The sequence below is a fragment of the Cetorhinus maximus genome, chromosome 29 (genome assembly GCF_964194155.1).
Source record: "Cetorhinus maximus chromosome 29, sCetMax3.hap1.1, whole genome shotgun sequence".
Taxonomy (NCBI): Eukaryota; Metazoa; Chordata; class Chondrichthyes; order Lamniformes; family Cetorhinidae; genus Cetorhinus; species Cetorhinus maximus.
Genome location: NC_135907.1, coordinates 12,773,859 through 12,792,437, shown reverse-complemented (window position 1 = coordinate 12,792,437; position 18,579 = coordinate 12,773,859). Strand labels below are relative to the sequence as shown.

At 45.5% G+C, this 18,579-nt stretch overlaps 1 protein-coding gene across 1 annotated transcript in view; it reads left to right on the top strand.

The window, feature by feature from the left end:
* Positions 1 to 18,275, top strand: part of LOC144669266 (cytokine receptor common subunit beta-like) — a 62,151-nt gene extending 43,876 nt beyond the window's left edge. The window contains exons 11-14 of the mRNA XM_078531592.1: positions 6,662 to 6,746; positions 7,919 to 7,988; positions 9,598 to 9,710; positions 14,800 to 18,275. Coding sequence (XP_078387718.1) covers positions 6,662 to 6,746; positions 7,919 to 7,988; positions 9,598 to 9,710; positions 14,800 to 15,937 — 1,406 coding nt within the window. The 3' untranslated portion in view covers positions 15,938 to 18,275. The remainder of the gene's footprint in view (positions 1 to 6,661; positions 6,747 to 7,918; positions 7,989 to 9,597; positions 9,711 to 14,799) is intronic.
* Positions 18,276 to 18,579: the final 304 nt, after the last annotated feature.

Here is an 18,579-nt window from a genome sequence, read left to right as displayed (position 1 = left end):
ACACTCCAAACCCACGACCACTACCATCTAGAAGGACAAGGGCAACAAACACATGGGGAACACCACCACCTGCAAGTTCCCCTCCAAGCCACTCGTCATCCTGACTTGGAAATATATCAGCCGTTCTTCCACTGTCGCTGGGAAATCCTGGAACTCCCTCCCTAACAGCACTGTGGGTGTACCTACACCACAGGGACTGCAGCGGTTCAAGAAGGTATCTCACCACCAGCTTCTCAAGGGCAATTAGGGATGGACAATAAATGCTGGCCCAGCCAGTGATGCCCACATCCCATGAACGAGTTATCAATAACAATAACTCCTACTACTTAAATTTATATAGCACCATTAATGTGATAAAATGTACCAAAGTGATTCAAAGCAGCATTATAAACCAAAATATAACAATGAACAACATAAGATGTCAGATAAGAATGGTCAAAGAGATAGGCGTTAAGGGGATTCTTAAAGTGAGGTCGAGAGGCAGAAAGGTGGAGGGAGGGAATTCCAGAGCTTTGGGCCCAGGCAACTGAAGGTGACAAATGGTGGCTCGATTAAATACATCAGCACAAGAGGCCAGAATTAGAGGAGCGCAGGTATCTTGGAGTATTGTGGGGCTGAATAACATGTGGAGCAACAAGGCCATGAAGGGATTTGAAATTAAAGATGAGGAAGACCTTGCTTGACCAGGAGCAAATGTAGGTCAGTTAGCACAGGGGAGCGGGCCTCGGTGCTAGTTTGGGCATAGAGAGCAGAGTTTTGGATGACCTCAAGTTTATGGAGCATGGAGTGTGGGAGGCTAGCCAGGAGTGCATTGGAACCAGATGAGTCTAGAGATAATGAAGACATGTATGAAGGTTCTTCACATCAAAGTAAATAAGCAATGTGAAAATTGATAACTTTCAAAGTCGTATGGAATAAATTAGGTAAATCCTGGAACTTACTCCCTAACAGTGAGTGTACCTACACCACATGGACTGCAGTGGTTCAAGAAGGCAGCTCAACCCCATCTTCTCAAGGGCAATAAGGGGTGGGCAATAAATGATGGCCTTGCCTGCAATGCCCACATCTCATGAACGAATAATAGAAAAAAAACACAAGGCCCTCAAAGTCTTTCCTCTTTATGCAACAAGTGTAGGATAATTTACTCTGAGAATACTGAAAAATATTCCACTTTTTATGTTTCATTTATTGCAGTGTAGGCAATTTTGACACTGAGGGAGGTGTCATAAAGAGATGTTAGGACAGGGGTGGTCAAAGAACTAGGCTTGAAGGAGCGTAGTAAAAGAGGAGATAGAGGTAGAATTCAACAAGGTTTAGGGGGGAATTCCAGAGCTTGGCGGTCGAGGCAGTTAAAGGCACAGCTGCCATGGTGGAGCAGTGCAAATCAGGAATGTGCAAGAGGCCAGCATTGGAGTAATGCAGAGATCTCGGAAGGTTTGTCGGGTTGGAGGAGGCTACAGAGGTAAAGAGGGGTGAAGCCGTGGAAGGATTTGAAGACATCGATGTTAATTTTTAAAATGAAGCATTGGTGGAGCGGGAACCAATGGGGGTCAGCCAACACAGGGGTGAGGAGTGAACAGGATTGGGTGCCAGTTGGGATCCAGACAGCAAAGTCCAAATGGTCAGGTACACCAAAAGTTAAAATGGTCCTCCCACCTCATGCATATAAAACACCTCAATACCATTCTAATGCACAGTGTATTCACACATAAAATGCAATTTAATGCAAATTGTTCATTTTAACCTACACAATTATAAACATCATCTAGACAGTTGTTCCTAAAACATTGTTAACATAGAAACTAGAAGCAGGAGTAGGCCATTCGGCCCTTCGAGCCTGCTCCACCATTCAATATAATCATGGCTGATCCTCTATCTCAACACCATATTCCCGCTTTCTCTCCATACCCCTAATATGCCCCTAATATCCAAAAAATGATCAATTTCTTTCTTGAATATACTCAGTGACTTGGCCTCCACAGCGTTCTATCGTAGAGAATTCCACATGTTGACGACCCTTGAGTGAAGAAATTTTTTCTCACCTCAGTCCTAAATGGCCTGCCCCGTATCCTGAGACTGTGTCCCCTGGTTCTAGACTCCCTAACCAGGGGAAACATCCGCCCTTCATCTACTCTGTCTAGCCCTGTTAGGATTTTATACATTTCAATCAGGTCTCCTCTTATTCTTCTAAACTCTAATGAATACAAGCCCAGTCAAACCAATTTCTTCTCATACAACAGTCCTGCCATCCCCGGTATCAGCCTAGTGAATCTTCGCTGCACTCCCTCTATATCCTTTCTTAGGTAGGGAGACCAAAACTGCACATAATACTCCAGGTGTGGTCTCGCCAAGGCCTTGTATAACTGCAGTAAGACATCCCTACTTCTGAACTCAAATCTTTTTGCAATGAAGGTCAACATACCATTTGCCTTCCTAATTGCTTGCTGCACCTGCCTGTTCACTTTCGTTGACTGGTGTACAAGGACATCCAGATCCCTCTGTACATCCACATTTCCCAACATATCACCATTTAAATAATACTCTGCCTTTCTGTTTTTCACACCAAAGCATATAACTTGTCATTTATCCATGTTATATTGCATCTTCCATGTGTTTGCCCACACACACAACTTGTCTAAATTGCCCTGAAGCCTCCTTGCATCCTCTTCACAACTCACAACCCCGCCCAGTTTTGTGTCATCAGCAAACTTGGAAATATTGCATTTGGTTTCCTCATCCAAGTCACTTATATATATTGTGAATAGCTGGGGCCCAAGCACTGATCCTTACGGTACACCACTGGTCACCACCTGCCACCCAGTAACAGACCCATTTATTCCCACTCTCCATTCCCTGTCTGTCCAATTCTCAATTTACGCCAGTATATTACCACCGATCCCATGTGCTTTAATTTTGCCCACTAGCCTCTTATGTGGGACCTTATCAAAAGCCTTCTTGAAATCTAAATACATCACATCCACTGGTTCTCCCTTATCTATTCCATTAGTTAAATCCTCAAAAAACTCCAGTAGATTAGTTAAGCATGATTTCCCTTTCATAAACTCATGCTGACTTTGTCTAATCCCGTTAATGCTTTCCAAGTGTTCTGTTACCACGTCTTTTATAATAGACTCTAGAATGTTCCCCATTACTGGTGTTAGGCTAACTGGTCTGTAATTCTCTGTTTTTTCTCTCTCTCCTTTTTTAAATAGTGGGGTTACATTTGCCACCCTCCAAACTGTAGGAACTGCTCCAGAGTCTATAGAATTTTGGAAGATGACCACCAATGCATCCAGTATTTCCAGGGCCACTTCCTTTAGTAATCTGGGATGTAGATTATCAGGCCCTGGGAATTTTTCAGCCTTTAGCCCCATTAATTTCTCGAGCACCATTTTTTTACTAATACTGATGTTCTTTAATTCCCCCCTCGCACTAGAACCTTGGTTCCCTAACATTTCTGGGAAATTATTTGTGTCCTCTTTATGTGAAGCCAGAACCAAAATATGTGTTCAATTCTTCTGCCATTTCTTTTTTCCCCATCATAATTTTCCCCGTTTCTGATTGTAAGGGACCCACATTTGTCTTCACTAATCTTTTTCTCTTCACATATTTATAGAAGCTTTTACAGTCATTTTTTTATGTTCCCTGCAAGTTTACTCTCATACTTCAAAGAACAAAGAAAAGTACAGCACAGGAACAGGCCCTTCAGCCCTCCAAGCCTGCGCCGATCATATTGCCCGTCAACTAAAACATTTTGCACTTCCAGGGCCCGTATCCCTCTATTCCCATCCTATTCATGTATTTGTCAAGCTGCCTCTTAAACAACACTATCATACCTGCTTCCACCACCTCCTCTGGCAGCGACTTCCAGACCCTCACTACCCTCTGCGTAAAAAACTTGCCCTTCATTTTCCCCTTCTTGATCAATCTTTTTGTTCACTTTTGCTGAATTCTAAACTGCTCCTAATCCTCAGGTTTGCTTCTTTTTATAGACAATTTTATATGTCTCCTCTTTGGATCTAATACTATATCTAATTCCTTTTGAAATCCATGGTTGAGCCACCTTTCCTGTTTTATTTTTGCGCCAGACAGGAATGAATAATTGTTGTAATTCACGCATATTTTCCTTAAATATTAGACATTGCCTATCCATCGTCGACCCTTTTAGTAAGGTTGCCAACCCGTGCCTCATACCCTCGTAGTTCCCTTTATTTAGATTCAGGACCCTAGTTTCAGATTCAACTTCTTCACTCTCTATCTTAATGAACAATTCCATAATTTTATGATCACTCTTCCCCAAGGGATCCCGCACAACAAGATTGTTAATTAATCCTTTCTCATTGCACATTACCCAGTTTAGGATAGCCTGCTCTCCAATTGGTTCCTCAACATATTGGTCTAAAGAAAATCATGTACACACTCCAGGAAATCCTTCTCCACAGTAGTATTGCTAGTTTGGTTTATCCAATCTATATGTAGATCAAAGTCACCCATGATTACAGTTGTACCCTTATTGCATGCATTTCTAATTTCCTGTTTAATGTCTTCCCTTACATCTCCGTTACTGTTTGTGTGCCTATAGTCAACCCCCACCAATGTTTTCTGCCCCTTGATGTTTCTTATCTCTACCCAAACAGATTCCACATCTTGATTTTCCAAGCCAATATCCTTCCTCACTATTGCATTGATTTCCTCCTTTACTAACAATGCTACCCCACCTCCTTTCCCTATTTGTCTGTCCTTCCTAAATATTGAATACCCCTGGATGTTCAGTTCCCATCCTTGGTCACCCTGCAGCCATATCTCCATAATTGCAACTATATCATAACCATTTATATCTATTTCCACTGTTAATTCATCTACTTTATTGTGAATGCTCTGCACATTAAGATACAATGCCTTTAGACTTGTCTTTTTAACCTCGTTAGTCATCTTAGCTTTATTTTGCATTTCGCCCTCGTTTTTTCTGCCTTCCACTTTTGCTTCTTACTTTTCTGTCTTTCATTTCTATCCGTGCTTCCCCCTCCTCTGTCTCCCTGCTCAGGTTCCCATCTCCCTGCCATTCTAGTTTAAATCCTCCCAGACAGCGCTAGCAAACAGTCCCCCCCAAGGACATTAGTCCCAGTCCTGCCCAGATGCAACCCGTACTGTTTGGGACCAGTTCTGGGGAAGGTGGGACAAGTACAATGTCCCAGTAATCTGAATCCCTCCCCTCTACACCATTTCTTCAGCCACGTATTCATCTGATATATCCTGTTACTTCTACTCTCACTAGCACGTGGCACTGGTAGTAGTCCTCAGGTTACTACCTTTGAGGTCCTACTTTTTAATTTATGTCCTAACTCCCTATATTCAGCTTGTAGGACCTCATCCCTCTTTTAATCCATGTTGTTGGTACCGATATGTACCACAACCACTGGCTGTTTGCCCTCCCCCTTCAGAATGCCCTGCAGCCTGTCCAAGACATCCTTGACCATGGCACCAGGGAGGTAACATACCATCCGGAAGTTTCTTTTGCAGCTGCAGAAATGCATGTCTGTTCCCCTTTCTATTGAATCCACGATCACTATAGCCCTGTCACTCTTCTTCCTCCCCTCTTGAGCAGCAGGAGCCACCCGTGGTGCCATGGACTTGGCTCCTGCTACTTTCCCCTGAGAAGTCATCTCCCTCAATTGCATCCAAGATGGTACATCTGTTAGAGGGCCGGCCCCGGCTGGGGATTCCTGCACTACCTGCCTTCCCCTACTCTGCCTGGTGGTCACCCATCCCCTTTCTGCCTGTTCAGTCTCTACCTGCGGTGTGACCACCTCACTGAATGCGCTGTCCACGACAATCTCAGCATCGTGGATGCTCCACAGTGAATCCACCCACAGCTCCAGCTCCAAAGTTCGGTTAGCCAGTAGCTGCAGCTGCACACATTTCCTGTACACATGGTCGCCAGGGACACTGGAAGTGTCCATGACTTCCCACAGAGCGCAGGAGGAGCATATCACAGGTACGAGCTCTGCTGACATGATTTCCCTTCAGATTAAGCTCATTAGTTACCCCCTTTAAAGAATACTAACTATGCTAGGGGCCTTATTCTGCTCCAGACACTCCCGTTACAGCCCAAAGTCCTCACCTTATTTTGTTTAAGCTAATGGACTGCAGCAGTTTAATTAATAGAAAAAGTGGAAGTAGAAGTGCTCACCTGACCCTACTTGCCAATCAGCTGCCTCCCCTGCGTCGTGTCACTTTTTGAATCATGACGTCACTTCAAACTCCACCGCCTGAAGGTCCTGAGGGTATGCCTCTCCTCTCCGATCTCGGCCTCTGTTTCACGCACCCTTTTATCCCGCTCTCGCTGGCCTTTCCTCTCTGCTCTAAAACTCACCTTCTTCCAACCCCAACAGCAACTTTTAATCAATTGCTAAGTTAAAGAAAGACGAGACTTTAGATAGAACTTATCCCTTAACTTAACCCTTAAACTCCCTCAGTCACCCATCTCTAATTGAAGCTCTCTACTGCAGCCAAACACAGCACTCCTGTTCAGTATAATCATGGCACGAACCAGACCTCAGTGGGCGCTTTGAGGACCACACTGTAGTACGATTCTCTTAGAAAAGCAACAAAGAAACAATTTAATGAAAGTTTTGTTATTCTTTATTTTTGTTTTATTTAGATCATAAGCCGATTGTTATTGCAGCAGTTGTAATACTGATGATTTTAATCATCTTAATTCGCCCCTTCTTCTGCCTAATAAAAAGGTAAAGTATATTATTCCTTATGTTTTAAACTGCCTGGGTCCCCTCAATGAGATTTCCAATTGGAACTCACTAATAGATCTCTGACACTTAGCACATAAAATATTTAAATGCCTTGATTAAACCTTGACTCGAAGGACAAGGGCAGCAGACACATGGGAACACCACCACCTGCAAGTTCCCCTCCAAGTCACTAACCATCCTGACTTGGAAATATATCGGCCGTTCCTTCACTGTCGCTGGGTCAAAATCCTGGAACTCCTTCCCTAACAGCACTGTGGGTGTACCTACACCACATGGGCTGCAGCGGTTCAAGAAGGCAGCTCACCACCACCTTCCCAAGGGCAATTAGGGATGGGCAATAAATGCCAGTGACACCCAAATCCTGGGGAAAAACAAAAAGTACTCAAGAGCCTAATTCACTCCAAAGTATCCTTCTGTTATAAATAAACCATCCAGGCTCCTCACTTAGATTCCAGTCAGTGTGTCCTTTGTCCTATACATAGATTTGTGAGCTCTCAGTTCGAGTTCTTCGGAAATTCTCAGGTATCCAACATCTTACAAGTGAAACATCTGGAATCCTTGGTAAAAAGGGAACGCCTTGCAAGCATCTGGAGGATGTAAACAGTTTCCGGGGAGGGGGGGTGGGGGCGGAGGGGATTATCCAGCCCCTTCCAACAGTGGGAGCTTCCGATCCCGCCAAAGTCAATGGAACTTTGAATGGCTCAGTAGCAGGGCTGGAAAATCCCGGCCCAAGTCTCTGCTGTGCACTTTAAGTGACGAACGTGGTCACTTTTTGGGTGGTAAAAACCAGGGGTCATCACTATAAATTGAATAAGGGATCCAGGAGAAACCCCTTGAGCCAGGGAACGGTGAGGCCGTGGAACTCGCTAGCACATGGAGCAGTAGAGGTGAATAGCCCAGATGCATTGAAGTGAAAGCTAGATAATTAAACGAGGCAGAAAGGATTAGAAAGGTCAGGGGTTAGACGAAGTTGGGTGAAAGGAGACTCATGTGGAGCATAACCATCGATATAGACCTGTTGGGCGACATGGCCTGTTTCTGTGGTGTACGTTCAAAGCAATTCTACGTATTGTCGGAACTTTGACCACCTCCAATCTTCTAACTTCAATCATGATTGTTTTGTTTTTGTCCGTCTGTTCTACGTGTTAAAGGAAGAAGAGATCCTGGTTGGATAGTATCCCGGACCCAGCAAAGAGCAAACTTTTCCTCAAAGAGAGCCAGGTCATTGTTTCCTTGTTTCATTGCTCTAGTGCGACCTCTACTGGTTTATACGGTAAAGGCATAGTCATGGACACCCCTATGCGCAGATGTCAGGGCAGTGAAATCCATGTAAAATTTAACCTGGTGATACCACCCAGCCTGTTTCACGAATTTCGAACGCCTTTCAGGACCTGAAGCATTGATCCAATACATCTTCTGGCTTTATACCATCAATAGGCTTGGGCACTGTATCACAGGGCAGAATTTTTAACTCAATGTGCCCGGCCTGCTCAAGTGTAAAAGGGCACCGTGATGACGTCCGGCGAGCGTCCCATCCCAACAGTCATCCCCCGCTCGCCCGGTATTGCGGCCGGCGGGCAGACGCGGAAGTCAGGAGCGCGCCCACCGACAATTAAGAGGACAGTTAAGCCCTGTAAAGTTCCAATTGACTCCGACTGTTCATGGCCCGTCCGACCTCACGGTTGGCAGCGGCCTCCAGGCGGACTTTGCATTTTCGATGAGACCTCGTCCAAGGGCGAGATGAGGGTTTCCGTCATCCAATTGAATCAAATAAGCTCCTTCGGGGAGCTTTCATTGCACGCTGGTCTACACCCAGGCTTCTGTCAGCGCCCGCACTCCTCCCGGGCCGAGTATATCAGCGCACGTTTCACACTGGCTGCCCGCTAATTGGCCAACCCCAGCGTGAAATCGCGATCGGCGGCCGATCGTGGTTGGAGGCCTATTCCCCGGCCACACCCAGGCCCGCCTACGTCCCCACGAACTAAACGTCCTGCCCACAGTGATTACATAGCGGACCATTCATCCAGAGTCAGGGGGCCGGGATTTTCCAGGGGCAGGTACCGTCCCGGGCAGGATGGAAAGATTTGGAAAGCAGCCAAAAGATTGACTTGGCGACGATGCCCGCCTCTGGCGGGACCTGAAAATCCCAGCCCTGGACTAATAATCCAAGGCAAGAGTTCAAATGCCGCTGTGACGGGTGGAGAATTTAAATTCAGCTCATCAAATAAATTTACAATGCATCATCATATTGACCAACCTACCAGGTTGTTGTATCTGGTTCACTGATGCCCTTTATTGAAGAAAATCTGTCAGCCTTTCCGAAGCTGCTTTATGTGTAACTCGGGATCCATGGCAACGTGGGTGACTCTTAACCGACCTTTTAAATGGCCTAGCAAGCCAGTCAGCTGTCTCGAAAATGATGCCGGACTGCAGCCAGCCCAAGGAAGCAGGTCAGCACCATCACCTTCTCAAGGGAAATTAGGAATGGGCAATAAATGCTGATCTTGCCAGTGACACCCACGGCCCATGGATGAATGAATCAAAGACAATTGACCATATCCGCTTGCCCCATATCAACTGCAGCGTGACAAAGACCAGTTGCATTGTTCCAAATGACACCAACTGACTTGACCATCAAAGCGGAAGCCATTTGGTTCCTTGTGATCTAACCTGCTCACTAAGCACAGTCACTCCTGAAACACTGTGCCGTATCATCTGGGTTGCATCATGATGGCAGACACTGCATGTACCATACGGCACATTGGCAATACCAGCTTAATTCAGTCTGGGCTCCCTGGTAACCTATGCATATGTTTCTTTCCCTTTTTAGAGAGGGCTGCTGGGGTATTGGTTCCCTGCAGAAACCATAGCACCGGAAGAAAGCAACATCTGCCAAGTTGTGGCTGATGAATCATTGGATACATCTCCCCAGTTCATTTCAAAGTAAGTCCTTTTTTTTTAACTCCAGGCTCCTGCTATTGTTTCTTGCTAATCGCCTCACTGGGAAGTACGAGAGCAAGATGGAGTTTGACTTGCTCCTCTTAAGGTTTCTTCTCCCCCCACAAACTGCCATTGCCAACAAGCCAGAGGACATCAGCACTTATAGGTTGATGTCAGTGGATCTAAGACAACCCCTCAATACATAAACCATGTTACAGCACCATGGAAATGACTGTCCAGCACTGCTAGGTCGTTATTAGAATCAGCCTTGTTATTCTTCCCAATCAATCATTCTCAACTTTGAGCCATCATCCATTTCAATTTGTTCATGCCCTGAGACCTTGTTCAAAGAATCACACAGAATCACACAGTGCAGAAGAGGCCCTTCGGCCCATCAGGTCTGCACCAACACATGAGAGACACCTGACCTACCAACCTAATCCCATTTACCAGCACTTGGCCATTAGCCTTGAATGTTATGACGTGCCAAGTGCTCATCCAGGTACTTTTTAAAGGATGTGAGGCAACCCGCCTCTACCACCCTCCCAGGCAGCGCATTCCAGACCATCACCACCCTCTGGGTAAAAAGGTTTTTCCTCACATCCCCCCTGAACCTCCTGCCCCTCACTTATGTCCCCTTGTGACTGACCCTTCAACTAAGGGGAGCAGCTGCTCCCTATCCACCCTGTCCATGCCCCTCATAATCTTGTACACCTCCATCAGGTCGCCCCTCAATCTTCTCTGCTCCAACGAAAACAACCCAAGTCAATCCAACCTCTCTTCATAACTTAAATGTTTCATCCCAGGCAACATGCTGGTGAATCTCCTCTGCACCCCCTCCAGTGCAATCACATCCTTCCTATAATGTGGCAACCAGAACTGCACACAGTGTTCCAGCTGTGTCCTCACCAAGGTTCTATACAATTCCAACACGACCTCCCTACTTTTGTAATCTATGCCTCGATTGATAAAGGCAAGTGTCCCATATGCCTTTTTCACTACCCCACTAACATGCCCCTCCACCTTCAGAGATCTATGGACACACACGCCAAGGTCCCTTTGTTCCTCAGAACTTGTTAAGCTAGAATAACTGTTTGGCTGTAACAAGGAGGGAGGGATATGGGGAAGTCAATGGATAAATAGGCAGAATGCCTTCTGTTCCTTGGTATCATAGAAAGAGCCATTATATCAGAGCCTGGAGCTTACATAGAGAAATCTTTCTCTTACACATTTCTGAGCATCAGGTGACCTGACTTGACATCAAAAATGAAGGTTCTGGACTCGCAGGGAGGGATGTTCCCTTTTGCTGGTTTGTTCTATATTTTATATAATGGATTTACCTCAGAGCAATTCAGAGATGACACCAGTTCCTAAGTGTGCAATAGGTTTTATTTACTGTGCTTTAAAATACCTCTGCAATCACAAAACGTCTGCACCCATGCTTACAGCTCAGCTTCTAGGACTTGCTGTTTACTTTAGCTCTGAGTCCACGCCCAGGCTTAACCAATCAAGCACAGTGAGCATAGATCAGTCAAGCAGACTCAGATAATTGAACACAGAACAATTAAGCCATTGAGCAAGGGATAGGCAGAGTTTCCCTGGAACAGGGGAAGAACTCATCAACAATCAGCCTTAAAATACCTGCAGAAACTGAACCTGATTGTGTCTAAAAGAAAATCAGATGACATGTGTTCATTGCTATAATAATCGCTGCATTTTTGTGTCTGAGTGAAACACTTGGATATTTGGACAACACATTCGAGCCTGAACTGCGAGGAATCATTTTACTAATAAAAAGAGATTTCTTACACTCGCTCTTCACTTTCTCTACAACCTTCAGTCCCTCAATCCTCCAGGAATTCTGCAACCCTCCCACACTGGATTCTTGTCCATCACGGCCTTCCTTCATCCCATCATTGGAGGCTGTGCCTTTAGCTGTCTCACAGGTCCAAGTCCTGGAATTCCTTCCCTAAAAATCTGCTCTTCCGACTCTGCTCATTTTAAGATTGTCCTTAAAACCTAAGTCTCTCACCAAGCTCTTGCCACCTGCACTGGTGTCTCCCACTTTGGCTCAGTGTCGATTTTTATCCGATTGCGCTCTGAGTGAACTGCCTTGAGATAGTTCACTACATTGAAGGTGCTATATAAATGTAGGTTGTCGTTTCTTATCTGAATTCCACAGAAAACACAGTCCTTTCACTTCTGATTTTGCATTTATGTTGCCAATTAGTGAGGTGAAGCTGTCAGTCACTCTGCATTTTATAGGACTCTCAGTGCAATGGGTTTATGTAGACACACTCTTGAGTACACAGATCAGAATTGGCCATGATACATTGGGGTACTAGGTTGCTAACCTTATTCATGAAAGCACCAGAATCAGCAAGTGACAGAAATATGGGGGAGAATTTTCCCCCTATAGGGGGGAGGTTGTGCAGGGGGCGGGCACAAACCACGCCGCCATTTTACGTGGATGGGTCAATTAAGGCCCGCCCAGCATGACGTGCGCCCAGAAGCGCTGAGCGCTCCCTGTGCAGGTGGGGGGGATTCCCTGAGTCGGGGTCTGTGCTCTTCCATGCATGGCGCAGGAAAGAGCACGGAGATCTTCCTGAGGCACAGGGCTGCCTCAGGGAGATTTGTTTAAGTTACCAACATTTTAATAAAGAAAGGAAAAAAAATGTTAAAACGTGTCTCCTCATGTGACAGTGTCACATGAGCTGGGACATGTCAATGAACTTTAATGAAAAAATTTATCGAGCTAATAAACCCTTCATGAAACCTCATCCCGCCCGTGGATGAGGTTCCATGAAAAATGTGAAGGCCGCCTGGGCTCTTCGCCTGCCCCCCCACCCCCGCCAACCGTAAGGTTGGACGGGCAGCTCAGTTTACTAGTTTAATTGATATTTAAATGGCCTTAATAGGCCTCTGGCAGTTCGGTGGGTGCGCAGCCAAGTCAGCTGGGCGCCCGCCAAACAGAAAATCTAAACGATGCGCGGTAATGTCAGGACGCCCGCCCGATGTCACCCCCACATCATTTTACGCCTCGGCAAGCGGGCCCCGCCCCTGCTCACCGAGCTGAAGATTCAGGCCATAAACACAAACATACGAATTAGGAGCAGGAGTAGACCACTCGGCCCCTTGAGCCTGCTCTGCCATTCAATAAGACCATAGCTGATCTGATTGTAACCTCAACACCACATTCCCAACCACCCCCGATAACTTTTCACCCCCTTTGCTTATGAAGAGTCTATCTACCTCTGCCTTAAAAATAGTCAAAGACTCTGCTTCCACCAGCTTTTGAGGAAGAGAGTTCCAAAGACTCACCATCCTCTGAGAGAAAAAAATTCTCCTCATCTCTGTCCTAAATGGGCGATCCCTTATTTTTAAACAGCGGCCTATAGTACTAGATACTCCGACAAGAGGAAATATCCTCTCCGCATCCACCCTGTCAAGACCCCTGAAGATCTTATATGTTTCAACCAAGTTGCCTCTTACTTTTCTAAACTCCAGTGGCTACAAGCCTCAAATCTCCAGTGCTGGATACACTTTTGAGACTGGGGTCAAAGCACACTGCAAAAGCAGTGAGATGTAATCCCTGCTTCACTGATAAGCTGTGTCATATATAACCCTAACCCAAACCCTAACCCTATACCTAACCCTGAGTGCACTCTATCACTGATATCCTTCACAATTCACTAACAGGTGTAGAAATTAAAAACCGTAAGAGCTCAGCTTGGACATATACATATACTGTCTAAGCCTCAAGGTTAGGATGTCACCCTCATCTTTCTTAAAGATAAGTTTCACAAGGCATTCTCCCATGGCAGACCTTAGTTAGCAACAACAATGCCTTGCAACAACAGCTTAGGCAAATAACATTCGTGCCAGGCAATGACCATCTCCAACAAGAGAGAATCCAACCATGCCCCCTTAACATTCAATGGCAATACCATTGCTGACTTCCCCACTATCAACATCCTGGGGGGTTGACCAGAAACTGAACTGGACCAGCCATATAAATACTGTGGCTACAAGAGCAGGTCAGAGACTGGGAATTCTGCGGTGAGTAACTCACCTCCCGACTCCCCAAAACCTGCTCAGTATCTACAAGGCACAAGTCAGGAGTGTGATGGAATACTCCCCACTTGCCTGGATGAGTGCAGCTCCCACAACACTCAAGAAGCTTGACACTATCCAGGACAAAGCTGCCCGCTTGACTGGCAACCCATCCACCACCTTCAACATTCACTCCCTCCATCACTCACGATACACAGTGTCAGCAGTGTGTACTATCTACAAGATGCACTGCAGGAAATCACCCAGTGTCCATCGACAGCACCTTCCAAACCCATGACCTCTACCACCTGGAAGGACAAGGGCAGCAGACACATGGGAACACCACCACCTGCAAATTCCCCTCCAAGCCACTCACCATCCTGACTTGGAAATATATCGGCCGTTCCTTCACAGTCAATGGGTCACAAGCCTAGAACTAACTCCCTAACAGCATCGTGCATGTACCTACACCACATGGACTGCAGCGGTTCAAGAAGGCGGCTCACCACCACCTTCTCAAGGGCAATTAGGGATGGGCTATAAATGCTGGCCCAGCCAGAGATGCCCAGGTCCCATGAATGAATTTTTTTAAAATTATATAGTACCTTTAACATAACGCTCTGCACAAGAATGTAATCAGACAAAATTTGACGTCAAGCCACATAAGGAGACATTAGGACAGATGATGCTTAGTCAGAGAGGGAGGTTTTAAGGACTGTGTTAAAGGAGGAAAGATAGAGGCAGAGAGCTTTAAGGAGGGAATTCCAAAGATTAAAAACCAAGGAAAACCTTCATTTCTACAGTGCTTTTCACAACCACCAATTGTTTAAAAGTCCTTTCCAGCCAATTAGATGCTTATGAAATGCAGTCACCATTGTAATGTAGGAAACGTGGCCGCCAATATGCGGGAGGCTAAAATTAGCCTGGATGAGCACCTGCCAATTGTCCCTGCATTCAAATTAATGGAAATAGAAAATGATGGATTGTATGCATTTGTAAAATTTACCCTTGTGTGTGCTTGTTCCTGTTCCTACAACAGGGAAGAAGCAGAATTCACCCAGATCAAGAAGGAACGAGGCATGTCTTCCCCTCCGATGACTGGAGATCAAGTTGGTCAAGGGCAATTATATCGTGAGACTGGAACAGCAGAGCCTTTTGGAGAAGCACCTTTCAACGTTCCAGTGATACAGAGCGATCCATCTGATTACAATGGTCCGTATTTATTCAACTATCAAGCTTTGTCAAAGCCCTGTTTGGAATTAAAGAATGGATTTAACCAAAATGAAAGCTCTTTCAAATGTGGTCAAGGGGCTCCTGGATATGTGAAACTCCCAGAGAATGCCTCTGAAAGTCAACAGGTGCCGGATCAGGCACATGATGAACAAACACCGCCTCTGCCTACTTCCGCTTATGTTCTGGATCCTTCGCAGCCTATGTCCAGTTCACCAAGTGCAACCGGTTATCACGTTCACACGGATAACACTGCAAGAACTTGCTTAAAGCAGTCAATGCCGGAACAACCAACCGTTTCCGTTTCCAGTTATGTCCTGTGTCCACCATTGACAAATTCTAACCCAACCTCCTCGCCAGGGGCTAATAGCGGCTACGTTCACACAAAAGGCGCAGATATTTCCAGTTCCAGCCACCCAGTTCCAGGTTCCGACGCAACTGCAAACTCTACGGCTGGTCAGCGGCCAGTGGTTTCCAACTGCGGAGCAGAGACGCTGGCGGAGGCCGGTGCTCCAATAGTGGATGAGGGAAATACACAAAGACCGCCAAGCTGGCCTGACGTCTCACAAGAAAAGCCCCTAGTTACGCCTTGGCAACCAGACGACAGTGTTAACTATGTGTTAACTCCGCCTGGGGAACAATTGGCCCACTGGAGCAGTCCTCCCAAGCAGGCGACACTGATCACAAACAAAGATCATGGCCTTTCAGCTGAGTGTCAACAGGGTGGAGTCTCTGACCCTTTGAACTGGAGGGTGCCCATTCATGGCCCTGAACACCCTTACCCGCCTAAGCTCCAAGTTGACCCACAGAAACCTATAACTAAAGAGGAAGCACTGTCACTTGCAAACATGCAGAATGAAACCCCAAATGTAATCCTTTACCAGCAAGGAGCTAAGCCACTACTTCTGCAGCAGATCGGAGATTATTGCTTCATTCCTAGATCCTGACCTACAAATGCAAATGGATTCACCAAATGCCAGCCACCACCATCATTGGCAGATACTGAACCAGCTAACCAGCATTCCATGAACTCTTCAGGCCCTCATGAGGATTTAAAGGTGATGCCATCATTTCAATCTACCTATACCACAGGTAACAACGTGAGTCCACCTTAGACCATACAGTCTGTATTCTGACTGAAAACCGCCTTGAAAAACCAATTGCGTATTATTTATTAAGCAAAGGAAGAGGTGAAACAGCAACGGAAGCATTTTCTTTCTGATGGCAGCTGGTAAACAGCCACCAGAATTAGTTGCATAACTCAACTGAAGAGCCAGCACAATCACGATGGGCTGAATGGCCTCCTGCTGCACTGTACTTCTCTGTGATACTCCAAATGCTAACTCCACTTGACGTAGCAAAGCATCCCAACCGTTCAAAGTTGCTCAGCAGGTCGGACCTCCTGCACTTTACCTTCCTTCTTCCAGATGGCATGGGCCATGCATGGCCCTGACACCATGCCACCCTTGCCTGCTGTTTGGTTCAATACCCAGGTTATTGATGCCAAGAACACGGACAGTTGATTGAGCTGAATGCTGACACTCTACCTGTGATAAAGACAAATGCTACTTCACAATTCTTTTACGAGCCCGAGTTTTATAAACAATAACAATCTCCAACTATGCAACACGGCAGTGGCTCCGAGTTCTTCAGATGGATTATTTCTGAAATTGCAGAGGTGACATTGTTCTTGCAAGCTTTGCAATTCACTGAACACGGTTAGTTCTAGTCATGATGTCAGCTAAAGTTAGCGATATACATTTTGTAGACATGAAGGTTTTCATTGTTTTAAAACCATTATAAGATGAAATTGGATATTTCTGTTTTGCAAGCTGTGAAAATGTATTTATCAAAGCTTCTAGTTGAATTACGATGCCCCAAATTTCCACCTTTCTCCCAGCAATATAGTTGGAATAAAATATGCACCATTTATCAACTGGAAGTCAATGAACTCATGCCATGCCCACCAGTGCCCGAGGCAGCTAGGCATCCATTCTGATGCCATCGTTCAATTCTAAATGCATGTCCATCCTTCTGACTTGTTCATTCGCCTATCAAGGACATCTATCTGATTTTCAGTGTCACCCATTGCAGACGCTGGTGGGTAGAGGACCCGCCAAAGAAAGAGAGACCCCTTCCCACACAAGGTGAATCAGAGGAGGCAGCTAAGAAGTGACACAATGTACTGGATAAATTAAGTACGTGGGTGGGTCATTGGTAGGTGAACGTCAATACAGACGGGCCTCTAAGAAAGAAAGACTTGCATTTATAGGGCACTTGTCATGCCTCAGGATGTCCCAAAGCATTTCACAGCCACGAAAGTACTTTTGGAAATGTAGGCCAGAATTTCTGGCCCCACAATGGTGGGTTCCCCCGCGACAGATGTGCCAAGCCGTTCAAACGTCCATTGACTTCGGCAGGACTGGAAGATCCCACTAGCTGGAGGGGCCGAAAAATTCCGGCTACAGTCACTGCGGTACTATAGGAAAAATGACAGCTAATTTACACACAGCAAACTCCCACAAACAGCATTGTGATAATGACCAGATAATCTGTTTTTTATAGTATTGGTTGAGGGATAAATGTTGCTCAGTACACCAGGGAGAACCTCTTCTACAGGATAAGGCCAAGGGATCTTTTACATCTACCTGAGTGGACGGATGAGACCTCAGTTTAATGTCTCATCTGAAAGGCAGCACCTCTGACGGTGCCGCGTTCCCTCAGTACTGCACTGAAAGGTGCATGTTTAAGGTGGTGGGTGGGGTGCCAGTCAAGCAGGCTGCTTTATCCTGGATGATACCGAGCTTCTTAAGTGTTCAAATGGTCATTTGGTACTACAGAACTTGAGTATTGCTGAAAAAAAAGAAACAGTGTTTATTGAAGCTTTTCATCTTGCACTCATCAGGACAATTGGCAGTTGTCAATGGTATTGTCGTTGGTATTTTCTTGGGAATTGCCCTGATGAGTGCAAGACAAAACCTTCGACCAAAAAAGGTCTCTTTTTTCAGCAATTCTTAAGTGTTGTTCACGCCACACTCATCCAGGCAAGCAGGGATTCCATATATTGGGAATGAACATGAGGAATTCTTGCGAGGAATCATGAAGAGAGGCCACACCTACCCTCTTGGTACCAAGGTCAATAAACCATTGGGCAATATGCATTACTGAACATGCATGTAATTCGATCAAAAATAGTTTGTAAACTTATTGGGTAACCATGAAAAGATGTACGCTTTTTCTGTTGTGACAAAAGTATAAATTAAAAGGAGCGAAGTGATATTCTCAGCAGGACTCTTGATATCTCATTTCACTTATTGGCAATAACATTTGAACCAATTTGTTGAGCACTGGATGATCCAAGGATATTTGTTTCTCTCCTGGACATAGGAGCAGGAGTAGGCTATTTAGTCCCTCGAGCTAGTTCAAACATTCAATGAGATCATCACTGATCTGTGGTCGAAACTCCAAATATCGCTTTAGGCCGAATAACCTTTTGGTTAACCAAAATCTACCAATCCCAGATCTAAATTGAACAAATTGCCTTAGCATCAATTGCCATTTGTGGAAGGGAATTCCACAAATTATGACA